Genomic DNA, 15,997 nt, shown 5'->3' on the forward strand with positions numbered 1-15,997 from the left:
ACTTCCAGGACTCCCGCTGAAGGGAGGCAACTTTGGCCAATGGCCAGGCTTCCTTCCCAGCCCCTCCCCTGCTTGAAGGCCCCTTTTGGTTTCTGCATTAACCTCACCACGTGCTTCTTTAAATGCGCCAAGTCCCTGCGAGGACAAGGGACCCAACAGTAAATGGGGGAGTCAGGGCCAGCTCGCTTCTGGGCATGTGCCCACAGACCTCCCACATAACAGCAGAGACTGCCTTGTGTCCCCTCTCCGAGGTGGGGGGCGGGGTGAGAAGGGCCAGGGGGCCCCCCCGGGAGCCCCCACCTGAGGAACATGAGAGAAGGGCTTGTTTGCTTCTTGGCTGAGGAGCCTCCTGGGCTCTGGCAAGGAAGCAGATGGCTCCATTTGGGCAGGCTCCTTTGGTGTGCGCTGGGCTGCCTGTGCCCTTAGGGGCACTGAGCGTAGGCCTTGGTGCTGGCGGCTCTTACTGTCTCTCTTCCCAGTGTGTCCGCTTCAGGGTGTCCACTGCACACGCACGCACGCACGCACCTGTCTCCCCGATCTGCATGCTTCCTTGCTCTCACTGGACAGAGTGCTCTAAGGACAGAGTGGCTGAGGAAAGGCAACTGGTTTCTTGGGAGGACAGGACCTGGCATGGGACAGGAAGCCACTAAGTTTCCTTAGACCCTGCTCTGCCACTTAGGTCAGTTCTCTCACCCGGCATGCAGCCTGGCAAGGAAGAGGTCGGTCCAGCAACTGTGTCCCGAGGCCCTTCATAGAGCTGGTGAGCTGGCTCAGACTTGGCAGGTGGCACCGCTTGAAGGGGCACCTCTGAGCATTTTCTATTGGCCACAGTTTCCACTGCCAGCTGAGAAAAGATCAGCAGGTGAAAGTCATGTTTAGAGTCTCCGCAGGTCAAGGCAAGTCATTTGAGTGGTGCTGTGGGCTAAACACTGAACTAACTGCTCATGGAGAGGTCAGTGGTTCAAACCCACCAGCTGCTCCCGAGAAAGATGAGGTTGGATTATGCTGGATCAAACTTGATACTTGGTCAGTTGACTTCTCTAGTGACCCAGTATGCATTTGTTCAAGTATTCCTTGTTTATTGTATGACAGAAGTGTCTTCCCTGGCTTTTAAAATATTGATGGTCTTTTATTTCTTACTCACTATTTGTATTTGTATCTTTGTATTACTATTTTATCCTTACCACTTCATTTTGTTTTTCACTGTTTCTGTTGGGTTTCCCAGTTTGTGAAGCACAGAAGGAGTAGATGCATAGAGATAATAACTGATACAGGGTTTCTAGGGATGTAGGGTGAGAGGTAGGGAGGGTAAGGGGCTTTGGGGAGCAAACAATGAATGCAGGAGGGGGAGGGAGCACCAGAACAGATTGTGATTACACAACTTATTTTAAAAGCAACATAACCATGGAAGTATATGATATATGAGAAAAGCAAAGGGGAGTGTGGGAGAGAAACCAGACTTCACCAATGGTAGCCATAGGTGAAGGGCAAAGAGTTACTGTGTGGGGCATTGAGTTGATGTCCGCGGTGGTGGGATAATGTGGAAAAGGATTTCAATAAGAGTATAATCAGTGCACTGAATCACACAAGCAGAAGTTGTGCAACTGGAGAATGTTCTGTTCTGACAATTAGGAAAATTTACATGAATAACTGACAAGGAGGAAGAAAATGTTCTAGAATTGAATATGATGACAATTGTACAACTCTTCTCAGTACGACTGAATTGTCTGATGTCAGGATAAAGCGCAAATCTGTGAAAAAAGACAGAAGGACGAGGCCATCGCTCCCAGGAAGACGTACAGCTCGGAGACCGGGTTTGCAGTCTGGAAGGCGGAGCGTGAGGGCAATGGGACAAGGGCTGGTGGGCAGCCTGCCTCGTCACATTTGGCAGACCGGGGCATCTGGCCATTGGGGCCTCAGGGCCAGTCACCTAGGCGCTGCCCTGGCCCAGGGCGGGGACACCAGGACCGCTCCCATGGTGTAAGAGAAAGTCCCATTTGGGAGGCATGCTTTCTTTTTGTTCTTTTTGTCCAGGGCTCCCCGTGGGGACTTTGGACCTCCCCACTCACTCACTGGCTCACAGCCCTGCTCTGCAGGATGGCTTTCGTGGTCAAGTGCTGCACCACTGTGTCCCAGTTCTCGCGGGCAGCCTGGGATGGCTTCAGGCTGGAAAAACAACAGTGTGGTAAGAGGAGCCGCAAGCCTCCCAGAATGTGAGGGGAGCAGGGCCTGGTTTGAGGACCCTGTTTTGGTCCGTCTCACCCACCATGTAATCCTGACAGTGACCAGGGGCTATTGAAGCAAAGCTGTCCCCAACTTCTTGGTCCCACAGAGACCCCTGCTTCCTGACACCAGCACCCCTGAAATAGCAGGGCCACCTGCACAAGCCACCGTGCAAGGGCCCCATCACATGGTTGGTGAGTCCTCGGAGGTGAGACCCCAGGTCAGCAGAAATGGGGGCCTCTGGGTAGGAGGGTATCCGTCTGGGGTGTATTGTAGGAAATGGAGCTGGACCATGGGGATAGGGAGGTGAGGACAGATGAGGTGACCAAGGGGCACTTGTTCCTTCCTAGTCATCTGTTTGTTTTTAATCATTTTATTGGGGGCTCATGCAGCTGTGATCACAATCCATCCATCCATGTGTCAAGCATGCTTGTACACTTGTTGCCATCATCATTTTCAAAGCATTTCCTTTCTACTTGAGCCCTTGCTATCAGCTCATTTTCCCCCCTCCCTTCCTCCCTCATGAACACTTGATAATTTATCTATTTTTTTTATCATGTCTTACACTGACCAATGGCTCCCTTCACCCACTTTTATATTGTCCCTCCCCCTGGAAGGGGATTATATGTAGATCATTGTGATCAGTTGCCCCTTTCTCCCCCCACCTTCCCCTTGCCCTCCTGGTATCGCTTTCCTCATTTTTGGTCCTGGAGTCCCTGTGTTTCTAGCTCTGTCCACCAGTGTACATACTCTGGTCTAGCTGGATTTGTAAGGTAGAACTGGGTCATGATAGTGGGGTCATCTCTCTTCCCTGTGTCTCACAGCTGTTGCTTTCTTTGGAGGCCACGGCCCGGAAGTAGAGTGAAAGGTACAAGGGCTAGCGGGATGGTGGGATTACGGCAAGTAGTCACTCCTGGGTAAGGGTAGGGGCGCAGCTCAACCCTTGTCCATTGCATGGCAGTGGCTGCTCTCTCTCGGTGTCATAAGCCTTTGGTATGAGAGACCGAGCAGGATGGAATTGTCTTGGGTACTTTGCCTTCTGCTGGAGCTGGACATTGCGTCTGGTTCCTTGATCTCCTTTTGAGTTGCCTGTGGATCCCAGGTGCTGTCAGCAGACTACCAATGGTGGGTCCGTTTGGCTGATCTCTCCATCCACCAGCCTGTGCCCCCTACTGTCTGCTTTATTATCTGGCTTCCCGGTTCATCAGCTTCCATCAGCCAGGAGAACCCTGATGAACTGTGGAAGCCATTGCTTAATAGAAATCTCTCTCTAGATACAACACATGGAGCCCTGGTGATGTAGTGGTCATGTATTGGGCTGCTCTCCGCTGGATTGGCAGTTCAAAACCAACAGCAGCTCCAGAGGAGAGAGACTGGGCTTTCTGTAAACAGTCTCGAAAGCCCACCAGGAGTGGCTCGGCTCAGCATGGCATCGATGGCAGGCTGCCGGGGGGTGGTGGTGGGGGTGGTGGTGGGGATGTTGACATATAACACATACAAGCATCACCGGCTTTGCTCTCTGGAGAACCCAACCATACCATCTAGTGTCTTAACCCTGCTCCCTCAAAAGGGCAAGAGCTGCTTCCCAGGACACACTGGTGGTCTTCCTGCCTAGAGCTGTCTCCTCAGGGGGCTACCAGCTGCAAGAAGAGACAGGCCAGGTGACAGGCCAGGCTGGCAGCTGCCAGTGTGGGGCTGGAGTTCAGCTCAGCAGGGTTCCCTGCCCATTGGCACAGCCTGCCATCTCAAGCTGGCAACATGCTGGCTCTTAAACCTGCCTACTTTGGGACCCTGGGTCTGGCTGCCTATCAGGTACACACCACCATTTCCAAGACTCAGGAGAAACGAGTTCCCACAGCGCTGTAGTCTATCCTGAGGCTGCCCTCAGTGAGGAGACAAGTAAGGTTTATTTCCTTTTGCTCTGAGCCTCAGAGAAGTCACTTACACAAGAGCACACAGGAAATGACAGCCCAGACTCTAAGTCACTCTACCTTCAACTCCTTGCTCTTTTCCCGACAGGGAGGGCTTGGAGGCCAGGCTTGAGCTGAAGCTCAAATATTCAGATTCTTGTCTCCCCTTGAGAGCCAGCCCCACCCTGCTGGAAGCACGATGGATGGCTCTCTTCCAAGGAGAGCGCCCAAACTCCTGGCCAGGGGCCCATTTTGACCAGTATCCTTAGAACAAAGTAGAGCTGCTCCTGTGGGTTTCCACGACTGCAACTCGTCTGGGGAGTAGAAAGCCTCATCTTTCTCCCGTGAAGTGGTTGGTGGTTTCGAACTGCTGACCTTGCAGTTAGCGACCGAACACGTGACCTGCTACCCCCCAGGGCTGCTCGGTAGGAGAGCAAGGGATGCGTAAGCACAGGTGTGGGGGAAGCCAAGGACGGCTTCCAGTGTTTGGTGACAGTGGCAGGGTACCCAATCCAGCAAAACTTTGGGGAAAAGGAGGTTCACCCCAGAGGAGTTTGGTGACAGTGGCAGGGTACCCAATCCAGCAAAACTTTGGGGAAAAGGAGGTTCACCCCAGAGGATGATATGCTTCTCACAGGAGATACTGGTTTGTACACGGCTCAGCGACTGTGTCCCCTTTAGCAGGTTGCTGGACCTCGCTGTCTTCGTTTTCCCCCTTTTTTTTTTTTTTAGTTTCTTGTCTTTTTTTTTTTGGGGGGGGGGTTTCTTCCTTTATTTTATTTTTTTAACATTTTATTAGGGGCTCATACAACTGTTATCCCAATCCATACACACATCAATTGTGTAAAGCGCATTTGTACATCGTTTCTCAAAACATTTTCTCTCCATTTAAACCCCCGACATTAGGTCCTCATTTTTCCCCTCCCTCCCCGCTCCCCCCTCCCGCATGAGCCCTTGATAGTTTATAAATTGGTATTTTGGTTTTCCCCTTCTAAGGACGGGATAAAACCACTGCCGTCACAGGGTGGTTTGGGTTTCGAGAGAACATAAAGAACCCGTGGGGCACACTAACTGCTGAGGGACTGCTGCCACCCGAATCCTGCGCCAGCTGACCAGCCCCAGCTCACTGCCAGGAGCTCGCAGAAGCACCCCAAGCCAGCAGCCACATAAAGTTCTCCATTCTGCGTCCCTGCCCTGTCAGCCACCTGGTGGGTGCGACAGCGTGGCAGAGGGAACGCTCAGCCAGTGGGGCCTGCATGGCTGACGTCACCTCACCTAGGTCTCCATTGTAGGGGAGCAGCACCGAATCACCAGCAGCTGGCAGCCTGGGAAACGGGCCCCCCTTGTACACCACTCGCCCCTTGGCTCCCATGTTCTCAGTTAGAGATGCGGGGCTGGGAGCGGTGCCAGGCAAAGGTGGAGGCCGGCTCCCTCATCAGAAGGCAGGGAGAGCCTCGGGCTGGAGCACCCATCTGTACTCAGGGTGTCATCCACATCCAGCCTGCTCGTCCTTTAGCATGAGCAACCTCAGCCGGAAGCTGAGAGCGGGATGTGGGAGTCAGAGCCAGGAGGGATGCTCAGATCCTGCTGTTCCCACACGGGCCTCATCCGAGAACAGCGAGAGTGTGCAGCACAGTCAGAATGAGAGAGCAGCAGACAGGTCACACTTCCACAGATGTTCCAACATAGGGGCCAAGGGTGGTGTGTGTGCATGTGTGTGTGCATGCGTGCTTATTTCCAGGCCAACACTGGGCTTGTGGGCCGCTTCCCTAAGGAGGATGACCCAGTGTGCACCTGGCCCCTGCTCTCAGCAGGCTCGGGGCGGTGCCTCCTGGCAGCAGGTCGTGCCCAGGAAGATCCAGAGGCAGGAGGGCAGCAAGCAGGCTCAGCGTCTAAGAAAAGGCTTTATTTTCCATCAGGCCCCCCATCCAAAGGGTACCCTTTCTCCTCATCCCACCCTGACTCCAGCTCCTCTTGGGCCACTAGCCACCAGCAGCCAGGAGCAAGGACGAGGTCCTGTCTCACTGGTCACACCTTCATAGCATCCCCTGAAACCTGGTCCGCCCCGCTCCCCACGGCCTAGCCCCTCCAGTGGTCCTCTCCTGTGGCTGACAGGTACTCGGGTGACCTTGATTTCCATGGTACAGTCCTCTGGTTTGTCCATCCTTTGTGGCTAGACTCACTGGAGGCTCCATCTGTGGAAGTTCTATCACTGGAGGTCTGGCCCTTGGGTGGTTTTGTCTTGCAGAGATCCTGGCCGCCATGTGCTGCCCCTGCCAGGGTCCCATCCCAGATGACGTGGTCCTTTGGGAAGGCTGACGCTACTGGTCCAGCTCTCTGGCCACCAGACTTCTGGCACTCAGGCCCTCTGGGAGATGTGTTCTTATTCCCTGGGTCCCCAGAGAGTTCAAGCAGCTGGCCCCTGGCTTTCTCTGAACAGTGGCCCCTGGGCTGGAGACCTCTGGGCATCTGGTCCTCCAAGTGATTCATCAGCTGCAGGCGGGGCCCTCTAGAGGCCTGTTCTCTGAGGCTTGGCTCTTTGGTGAACTTGTCTCCCATGGTCTGATCGTCTGATGGTGTGGACAACTGGTGTCCAGTCTTCCCGTGGCACCATGCCCTGCGCTCGGCCCCCGTGGTGGTTTTATCTGGGGATTTGTGGGGTTGTGACTTGCCCCTCCAGCAGGAGTCATCCCCGTGGTCTAGCTTTCCGGTGGTCCTGTCCCTGTAGGACTGGCCCTTCAGTGGGGGGCTTGGTTGTGTGTGGGCCCTCTCACAGGCCTGTCCCACGTGGCCTGGGCACACACAAAGCCCATCTCTGCGCTGGTCTTCCTCTTGCGAGCTCAGGGTTTGTTTGAGAATGAGGTACTGTCAGGAGAGAGGACAGACACTGTACCAGGTGCGCCTGCTTAGGCGTGGCAGCAAGCCTCCCTCCTCCCATCCCCTTGGCCCTGAGTGGTTAGGGAGGGCTCTCAGCCCGGGCCTACCTCCTTCCGGCTATTGATGGCCTGTTGCAGCCACAGCAGTTCCATGGCCAAGTGGCTATGGAGGTGCTGGAGCTCAAGTCGGCTACAGGGCAGTCCTGGATCCGTGGCTTCTGCGCGGGGAGGGAAGGAAGAAGCCAGCCTTGAGGGGCCAATACTGGGCACTGTCCTAGCTTTACAAGCCCGCTGCCTTCCCTCGTCCACTATGTGTTGCCCCAAACCAAGAAGAGGGAGGGCAGGGGGTGAGGAAGCTGAGGCAGAGAGGTAGGTACCTGGGCTCCCCACCCCTGTTGAGTCTCCAGAGTCCTCTCTAAGTTTCTTAGTCTGCTCAGCTGGAAGCTGGGGGCGGACTTCTGGGCAGAGAACAGTTCCTGTGTCTGCTGCGCTCCCTTCGGACTTCTTCAGCGTCACCTCTTTGGGCTCTTTACATGGAAAGTGGCTCCTCTCTGGGTGTGATACCCTCTCCTCTGCTTTCCAGGTGTGACGGAATTTTACCTTGTGACAAATCGGTTAGAGAAGTGTGAGCCCCGGACCTGCGCTCCATGTAGCTGGGCAGCAGCATGCGGTAGACAAGGATTGGGGTGCTCGCTCGTGGAGAGTGTGTTGCATCTTCTAGGAGGCTTTAAAAGCAAGAACGGTGGGCTCCACTGTTGCCTTGCCCAGCCTTCCCTCCCCGCCCTCCCCCTGGGGAGTCAGTCCACTACCTCTGGGAGGAACTGGGGCCTGGGAATGCAGCCCTCAGCCCACTGCACCGTGCTCAGGTCTCCCTCGATCTCCCGTACAGTCGCCTCATACTCCGCTCGCAGACTCCGGAAATGGCGCCGGGTCAAGAAACCCCGAACACGGGCCTAGTGGAGAGGGAGGGGGAAAGAAGCCCCCGTCACTGCAGGGGAGGGGCCAGCTTGAGGCTTTCTCCTGAGCAGGTCATGCAGGGTGCTGCAAGGGAGCTCACGGCCACGGGGGAGGAAGTGACACCGTGCCGTGCCTGCGCTCACGGGAGGATGCCTGCCAGACCCCCCACTTCGCTTTCAGGCCCTTCCTGCCATTTCTCTGATCCCCGCAGGAGCTGTGGTGAGCAGGGGGTGAGGAAGTCCGGGGGTCCCAGTATCCTTCCAGGTGGTGTGCGTGGGTTTGGTTTGGTTTTTGTCGCATCTCCAAAGGCTGGCACGCGGGTAGGGGGCTGAACCGCTCGAAGGTCCCAGTCTGGGATCTCCTGAGGGGAAACCGGGTGCCCCTGCCCTCTCCACCCCGCACCTGCAGAGCCGACAGCTTCCGAAGCGACTGCTCGGACTCCATCCGGGCGACAACGGTCCGGCGGCCCGCCCGCCCGGCGCCTGCGCAGTGCGTCATCAGCCCGCGCCGCTGTCCCGTCTCCGCGGCAACCGCCCTCCAATGGCAAGCCAGGAGCGTATCCGGCTGCTAGGGGCTCAGGCCTTCCCTCCAGGTTCCACCCCAGAGCCGCAGCCCGGGATGCCCCCCACCGAGCGGGACTTTCCCACGCACAGTCGGGTGCCAAGGGGCCTCTCCGCGGAGGCCCGCCGCACAGAGGCGCAGAGAGAGGAGACGGGAGGCCACAGGGTCGCTCGCTTGCTTTTGAGTTTAATTCCGTCCCGTGCCCCCCTCCATATAATAGCACCTGGGGGCCGCTGACTCGCGGACTGCCAAGTGGGTAAAAAGTCACAGTTTGGAGGGCATGAAAAGGGGTAGCTGGGCCTGGGCGCCACGTCTTTCTACGCAGCGGACTGCTCCTCGGGTTCCGCGTTCTCGGCCAGATGCAACTTCTGTCTGCGCCAGTCAAGGATGGGGACCTGGCCTGGGCCTTCCCTCTGACCCATCTGCATCTGTGCATCCTGCGCTAGCGGCTGTTTGCCCAGCCCCCGCCCCATCAAACTAGTGTGTGTGCCCCTGCGCGATGGACTAAGGACTAGAAGGCAAAGTAGTCTAAAACTAGTCAAAAGAATTGTTCTGAGGAGTCGATGCCAGGGGCTTAAGTGGAGAGCAAATGTTTTGAGAATGATGAAGGCAATGAATGTACAAATGTGCTTTATACACTTGATGTACCTATAGATTGTGGTAAGAGTTGTGTAAGCCCCTAATAAAATGATTTAAAAAAAATTGTTCTATGCTGAGGGCACCGGGCAAGCTTTGCCATGGATTAATGCCATGGATTAATGCATTTGCAAAGATTTCAATTTTCGTGTTCTAGAACATTCCCTGCAATGACCTACTCCCTAATACTCAGGAAATTCCTTCTGTACTCCTCAACATGGCAGTCTGTGCCCATGCTGACTACCAGGGCGCAGAGGGGTGTGGCTGTGAGCACTCCAGCTATGTGAAGGTGATGAGGAGACCGACCCCTCTGGGGCACATGCGCACGGCCTCTCCCTGGGAAAGGATACATGGAATTGCTAAGATCTTCCAGCTGCCAACAGAGAGAAAGGGAGATTCCTGTCAGGAGGGGCAGCAGGTGCTCTGAGGCCATGATCTAGAGGGGATGGAGGGCCCCAAAGCCTTAGGTTTCATGCACCACCTGCTCCCCTGGGGGCCAGGAGTTGCCCTGGAAGCACGTGCCTCTCCCCACCCATGTCCCTCAGGACCGGAAGCCCCCAGCCATGACCCACATTGCTGAGCAGCTGGTCCAGGTTGCGATCAGCCATAGTCTTCTTCTGCTCCTCAGGAAGCCCCTGGGTGGCTCTGTCCTCCTCCTCCTCTTCCTCGTCGTCCTCCTCCCCACACACATCCAGGCTGAAGTGCAGTCGGGCCAGCTTCTCCTGCATCTCCCGCACATGCTCCAGCTGCTCAAAGGAGCATTCCTTCCCTGGACAGCCCTGGTCTGAGCCCTGAGAGCAGGCTTGGGACCCTGGCTCCGCCACACCCCAGAAACCAGCCCCCCCAGCCCTCCAGTCCCAGGACTCACCAAAGGCTTGCAGGCGGCCGGAGTGGAAGTCATTGAGCAGGTTCAGCAGCCCCCCCTCCATCTCATAGACATCTGTCACTTCGGTCAGGAAAGAGTGTTGCAGGGGGGTGCCTGCCGAGCCGCCCCCAGCTCCGGCCAGCACGGGGCGGCATTTCTCCTTGCCTACCCTGGATGGAGTGGGCATGGCCATCATCACAGGCTGGGGCCAGCCTGGCAGCCCCAGGTCTTTCATGCCATCTGCCTAGGCGCTCATGCCCCGCCCCCAGCCCCGCGGTTGAAGTGGACACTACTCAGGCCCTGCACTGGGTGGAGGGAAGGAGCAGGGACCATATGAAATTGAAATCTGTCTCTTTCTGTGGATGACCCTCCCAGCACACCCAGAAGCAGACCACTGCTTACTGAACTCCTGTCTGAGCCCCTCATCACACTTTTGCGAGCCTGGGGAGTGGCTGGGCCTCCCCCCATCATGGGGCCTATTCCCACCTTGTTCCCATCAAAACCATTTTGTTGTTAGTTGCCTTCAAGTAAATGCCGACTGACTGGACTCGTGGCATCCAGTGGAGCTGCTCCACAGGGGGCTAGAGGTTTTGACCTTTAGGAAGCAGATTGCCAGGTTTGTGTGTTCCTTCCCAGGGGCCTCTGGGTTTGAACCAGCAGTCCGTCAGTGAACCACTCACCCCAGAACACCTATAACTCGTGCCGCCATGGAATTGATGCCGACTCACAGCGGTCCAAAAGGACCCAGGAGAAGTGCCTGACCCTGTGGGTCTCTGAGACCATAACCCTTTACGGGAGCAAATAGCCCCAACATGCCCCTGTGGAGAGGCTGGTGGTTTTGAACTGCTGACTTTGCATAACTACACCACCAGGGCTCCACAGAAATCCTGTTAAGTAGTCTATTATCTCCAAAATCAAGTTTTGGAGTTTAATCTGAGATGGGCATAGTGCCCAGACACTCACTGCCCCTCTGTTCTCATAGATAAAGATGCAAAGGTCCACTTCCCATTTCCTTTCTACTTCTGTCCCTTTGTCCTCAACAACAGGCCAGCAGTGTTGTGTCCCCCGCGCGTGATGCTCTCCAGCTAAAACAGGAAACTCCAAGTGTGCCGTGCAATGAGGAAGGCACACAATTGGGACACTGGCAGAAATGAGTCACACTCTGCACACTGCCTAATTAGAGCCTATTTTGTTATTGTGGGCCATGTCGTCTTGGTCCCCACTCCTGAGACAAAGTTGAGTAGAATCACCTCATAGGGTTTTGAAGACAGATTGCTGGGTTTTTTCTCCCATAGAGCCTCCTGTGGATTCGAACTACCAACTTTTGGTTTGCAGCTAGGTGCTTAACTGTGCCACTTTAGCTCCTATGTCTGCCACCCGTCCAAACATCTCTCCTTGCTCCCCTTCTATTGAAACCCTGATTTGAGCTCGCCGCTGCCCTCTGGACAACCGCGAAGGTCCTTTCAACCGGGGGGCGTGGCCTCTCCAGTCATCACCTCGCCTCCCACCCCTGGTTGGGTTGCAGGTCAGCTCCTCCCCACTGCCGGTCATCCTCAGACAGACCCCTCGGGCCGGCAGTGTGCAAAGCCACAGGGCAACCCAGGGCTTGTATTTAGAAAGACCTGGAGGAAAACATGCAAATTCCTAATGACCGAACACAAAACATTTCACCAGAGAACTCAAATGGGACAGCTAGGCTCCCCCTCCCCATGTCCTGAACCCCGACACTCCAGGGTCATGGAAGTCTGTGGTTCCGGAGCCTCTTTAGTCCTCTCTCTCCTCCCTGCTCATGACGGGTGGGCCTCTCAGGTCTGGCATAGGCCTCCTGCCCTTGCCTGCCCAATCGCCTCTGAAGCTGCTCTCCCGTCTCTGAAGGGCCTCCTCACACAGTCTCGGGCTGTAGAGCAGGGACTGGTTCCCTGGGACATGCTTCCAGCTGGCACCCACCCAGGGAAGGGGTCAACTCTAATTGACGATTGCTATCTCTCCCGGCCTTCCACCCCTCAGGACTTCGTAGGGGCCTGGGATCCCTCCTCCACTTCTATACTCACCTCTTGAATTTGGCCCGCTGCTTGGGAGATGGCAGGTGAGGGAGTCCCAGGGCCAAAGAGCCACTGTGGCTGGTGGGCACAGGGACCCTGCGTAATGGGCCAGGGGCCTGGGCTGGTTGGGTCAGGCAGGGCTTGGGACTCCGCTTCTTCTTCTTGTCCTCCATTGGGTGCTTACGGGACCTCAGGTCCTGAGAGAGAGACAGCCCCATTGAGACAGGGGTCAACTCAACCCTTCGCCTGGCGAGCTGAGAGCTTCTAAGGAGGTCCTTGGACACATCTAACTGTCCCCTCACAACTGTCAGGGCCTCAGTTCCCTCGGGATCCCATGGAGGCAGGGTCAGATACCAGCCTTGCTCCTGGGATCCTCCAGATACCTTTGAAGTGACTTCCCGGCCCACCTTTTTGGATAGGTTATCAGGAGAGATCAGTCCTGGAAAAGGACCTCATGCTTGGGAAAGCCGAGGAGCAGTGTGTGGATGGACACAGTGGCTGGGGCAATGGGCTCACACAGCAATTGCAAGGATGGCCCGGGGCCCGGGTGGGGGTCTGTTCAATACACAGGGTAGCTGAGTCAGAACCCAATCAACAGCAACAACCTCGCCCAGCCCAGGGCCCCTCCTCCCTGCTCGCCTTAGCAGGAAGCCCAAGTCCTGCCTGAAGCCATGATCCTGCAGCTACTGCTTCAGGTTGGGTCCCTGTAGCCAAGAAGGTGGGGTTGGCCGGGGAGACAGGGTGGTATGGAGCTGGTAAGTGGCCAGCTGAGGACTGGGGGTATCTAAACGAGCCTATTCCATTTATCAACTTCCTCTCCCCTGGGAAACCTTTGTTCTGCCCAGGACCATTTGTCTATTTATAACATCATACTGGCTAAGCATTTCGCTAGGCATAGGCCGAGCTGCTGCGTTCGGGTGATGTGAAGTGAGTGATGTCAGATGCCCGGCCGGCAGGCCAGGCTTCCCCACCCCAGCTTGGGCAGACTGGAGAAACCATCAGCAGGGCCAGTGACCAGGTCTGCTGAGGTCTCCTGGGAGCCCTGTCGCAAGCTATGGCCACCAGGAGATGAGTGGTGGTAGGAGAAGCCTTGGTCCTTACTGGGGGGAGGCTGGGGGGTAGATGACCTCCGAGCTGGAGGCCAGAGAAGCCAGATAGTGACTAAGTCTCATCTTCGTGCTGTCCCCAAGGCCGGGTGGGTTCAGCGCTCCAGCTTACAAACACAGGGCCACTCCCAGAAGTTGCCTGGGAGGGCTTCCAGCAGCTGTCCTCCCCTCACCGGGAGCTGCAGCGGCTGGCAGGGGGGGTGTAAGGAGGGTCTCAGCTGGCTGCCTTGTCTTCCCATAATGGCTAGGCCTGTGGCTGGCACTGACAGGCTGCCGACTGCCCCGTGAGACTCCTGTCGGCAAGTGACCAGGTCTGCTGAGGGCTCCTGAGGGTCCACCTCCTCGCTGGCGGTGCCACCTAGCCTGAGACTGCGGTCAGGGATGGTGGCGGTGGGGAGTGGCATTTAAACTGGCTGTTGGCTGGCTGGGTGTGGGGTGTGGTGGAAGGTGACAGGAGCCAGCATCAACCCTCTCTGGCGCTGCTTGACCCAATTTGAGGCTTGATACAGGAAAACCAGAGCGGGTGCCCCAGCGCCCCAGGAGTGTCTGGGGACGACCCAGGGTTCGTCTCCCACTCAAGCTCGAACCAGGTGTCAAATGGACAGCTCAGCGTGGGAGCTGGATCTGAACCTTAGCCTCAAGCCCGCGTCATCCCGTCCCCACCCTCTCCGGGGCAACTGACCTGGAGGCTCGGGGTCCGGAGCGAAGCTGCCCGCTGCCCGCTTGCAGGTTCCTCCCTCCCGCCCTCCGCGCTCCCCTCGGGAACCCCGGCCTGCTGTAGCCCAGCTGGCGGGAGGTGATTTGCATTTAAAGGGAACGTGGCCTCCTTTAGAACTGGGGATGGAGTAACGGGGCAGGAGCGGCCCCACGTTTCCCAGCTCCTCCTCCTCTCCCCCAGGGAAGCGTCGTCACTTTGCAAGCTACGTTACAAAATGGTGGCTGTGTCAGAAGAGGAGAGAGAAAAGGGGAGGAAGTGGGAGGGAAAGAACACCATCTTTTGAATAGCAAGTTCCTGCATGTGTGCTTAATCCTCCTACCACCCAATGGGAGATGCATGGTCACTCGGATTTTACAATACGCACATCGAACTCACTGCCATCGAGGCAATTCCGACCCATAATTCTGAGAACTGGAACTCTTTACTGGAGCCTTTTACTCAGAGCTGCCTGGTCTGCTGCCCAGAAAGCTAGACTGGTCAGAGGAAATTTGCCCCAGGTGGGGGGCAGCAGGAAGCTGGGTGGCTGGTGTGGCGCTGGAAAGGTCCATTCCAAGGGCCTGGGAACCCCAACCGGGTGGCTCTTTTGAGGATTGAGGACAGCACCACTCTCCTGCATAGGAAAGTGGTGGGAGCCTTACTCTCTGGTGAAGGGGCAGTGCCACAGACCAGTCCTTGTTACCCCTCCTCACCTCAGGCCTGGAGGACTGGCCACGGAGCACCAGATCAGAGGGAAGGGCCAGGTCCCCTGGTGCCTGACTCCAGAGCCCAGGAGGGGAGCCCGCGCATTGGAAGCCGAGTGCCGCTGGCCGGATCAACAGGGCAGCTATTTAAAGACCTGGCAGAGCCCATCAGCTCAGGTCCCCGGAGCAGCACCTGATGCCACAGGAATGAGGCTCATCCTTGGCTGTCTCAGCTAACTACTCATGGGCAGTGTGCAAAGCCACCAGCCACCTCCCCTCCCACGGGAGCAAGCGGCTTCTGGGGGCCTGAGCCTGGGCCATGGCGAAGTGGGGTTAAAGAAACACTGCTTTTTTAGGTACCTGCCCAGGGCTCCTTCCCAGCAGCTCCCAGCACCCTCAGCGGCTGCAGAAGGGGGGATGTACACTGAGGACTTTATCACAAGGCAAGAGGAGGGGTGGGAGGGTGGGGGCTGCACCACAGGCCCCTCAGCAAGGTGGTGGACAGGCCAGGGTCATCTCTGCGGTCCCCTCTCAGGTACTTCCTGGGGGTCAGCAGCCTGAAGTGAATGTGAGAGGCACTTTGTTTGGCACTCTGGACAATGGTGCTACACTACTCCCCCTTCCAGGGGATTCTGGAGGAAGTGTGGCAGCACAGAGAAACCTCCATCCTCCTTGAGACCCTGGTGAGAAGGGAGGTGAGCAGGTAGCTCCACTGGGACCAATTGTCAGGCCCAGCCCATTCCATGGCTGCCCATGAGGCCTGCAGGTAAGGGCATCTTGGCCACCTACACACTTGGCTGGACAAATACCATCCTTTATGCCAGGCTGACTCAGGCCCCACTGAGACAAGAGTGTGGCCATCAGTCAGGTGTCTGCACACAGGAGCCTCAGCTCACTGCCAGACTGAGACCGGCACCCTGGACTGTGCAAGATGAGCCAGTTCTGCAGAAGCACCCAAGGAATGTGGCCCCGGAAGGGCACCCAGAGGCCCACTACTGGGCATCCCATGTGTGGGCACGTGCAGTGTCTAAGGAAGCTGTCTGTGACTGACAACCCCTGGCAGCAGTGGTGTCTGTCTTCATCTGAGATGCCACGGCTCAGTTCCAACTGGTCTCCCTGCTTTTCATCCACTTCCCTTGTGAACTTGACCAACATGTTCAAATACTAAGCAGTTTCCCCTGCCGTATCAAATCTAAATCCCCTAACCCAGCACAGACAAAGGCCCATTGTCTCTAAGCCCCACTCCACACACACACACCCCCCCCCGCCCCCGGAAAACCTACTTCTATAGGTGAGCTGCTTCCAATTTGGAATTTGCCACATTTCCACTTCTCTGGGGAAGGAGCTATGCAGCAGCGGGTCAAACCTGTTAGCTGCCCAAGGGAGAGGTGAGGCTGTTCACTCCCACTAAGATTTACAGCTC

The 15,997-nt window shown here is 56.5% G+C and overlaps 2 protein-coding genes and 1 pseudogene across 4 annotated transcripts; all 3 read right to left on the reverse strand.

Moving 5' to 3' along the window:
- Positions 1–5,741, reverse strand: part of LOC123522667 — a 6,719-nt pseudogene extending 978 nt beyond the window's left edge.
- A 277-nt stretch (positions 5,742–6,018) lies between these two features.
- IQCC (IQ motif containing C) lies at positions 6,019–8,410 on the reverse strand. Of its 2 annotated transcripts, XM_045299272.1 has the most exons (5): positions 8,369–8,410; positions 7,819–7,962; positions 7,387–7,609; positions 7,118–7,227; positions 6,019–6,998 (listed from the first exon to the last, which is right to left on the reverse strand). In XM_045299272.1, exons 1-5 carry the CDS (start codon positions 8,408–8,410, stop codon positions 6,213–6,215), a joined length of 1,305 nt encoding a protein of 434 aa, XP_045155207.1. In that variant the 3' UTR covers positions 6,019–6,212. The 2 variants fall into 2 exon arrangements, with proteins under 2 accessions (XP_045155207.1, XP_045155206.1); XM_045299271.1 differs by having other exon boundaries at positions 7,118–7,609.
- Positions 8,411–8,692: 282 nt separating this feature from the next.
- On the reverse strand, positions 8,693–14,016 carry CCDC28B (coiled-coil domain containing 28B). Of its 2 annotated transcripts, none has more exons than XM_004705015.2 (6): positions 13,859–14,016; positions 12,080–12,267; positions 10,032–10,198; positions 9,736–9,932; positions 9,514–9,536; positions 8,693–8,899 (listed from the first exon to the last, which is right to left on the reverse strand). In XM_004705015.2, the coding sequence occupies exons 2-6, from the start codon at positions 12,241–12,243 to the stop codon at positions 8,845–8,847; spliced, it is 606 nt and encodes a 201-aa protein (XP_004705072.1). In that variant the 5' UTR covers positions 12,244–12,267; positions 13,859–14,016; the 3' UTR covers positions 8,693–8,844. The 2 variants fall into 2 exon arrangements, with proteins under 2 accessions (XP_004705072.1, XP_045155208.1); XM_045299273.1 differs by lacking the exon at positions 13,859–14,016 and adding an exon at positions 13,172–13,296.
- Between the last annotated feature and the right edge of the window lie 1,981 nt (positions 14,017–15,997).

The sequence above is a fragment of the Echinops telfairi genome, unplaced genomic scaffold (genome assembly GCF_000313985.2).
Source record: "Echinops telfairi isolate 266 unplaced genomic scaffold, ASM31398v2 ScPeMD7_7457;HRSCAF=8495, whole genome shotgun sequence".
NCBI classification, from domain to species: domain Eukaryota; kingdom Metazoa; phylum Chordata; class Mammalia; order Afrosoricida; family Tenrecidae; genus Echinops; species Echinops telfairi.

Coding starts and splice junctions, on each gene's coding strand:
- IQCC (XM_045299271.1), bottom strand. CDS start 8,410: ATGGAGTCCGAGCAGTCGCTTCGGAAGCTGTCGGCTCTGCAG. Junction 7,610..7,818: donor GGCCCCAGTTCCTCCCAGAG/GTAGTGGACTGA, acceptor ATTTGTCACAAG/GTAAAATTCCGTCACACCTG. Junction 6,999..7,117: donor CCATCAATAGCCGGAAGGAG/GTAGGCCCGGGC, acceptor CTCTCCTGACAG/TACCTCATTCTCAAACAAAC.
- CCDC28B (XM_004705015.2), bottom strand. CDS start 12,243: ATGGAGGACAAGAAGAAGAAGCGGAGTCCCAAGCCCTGCCTGACCCAA. Junction 9,537..9,735: donor TGGACCAGCTGCTCAGCAAT/GTGGGTCATGGC, acceptor CTCTGTTGGCAG/CTGGAAGATCTTAGCAATTC. Junction 8,900..9,513: donor GAAGATCTTAGCAATTCCAT/GTATCCTTTCCC, acceptor TGACTGGCGCAG/ACAGAAGTTGCATCTGGCCG.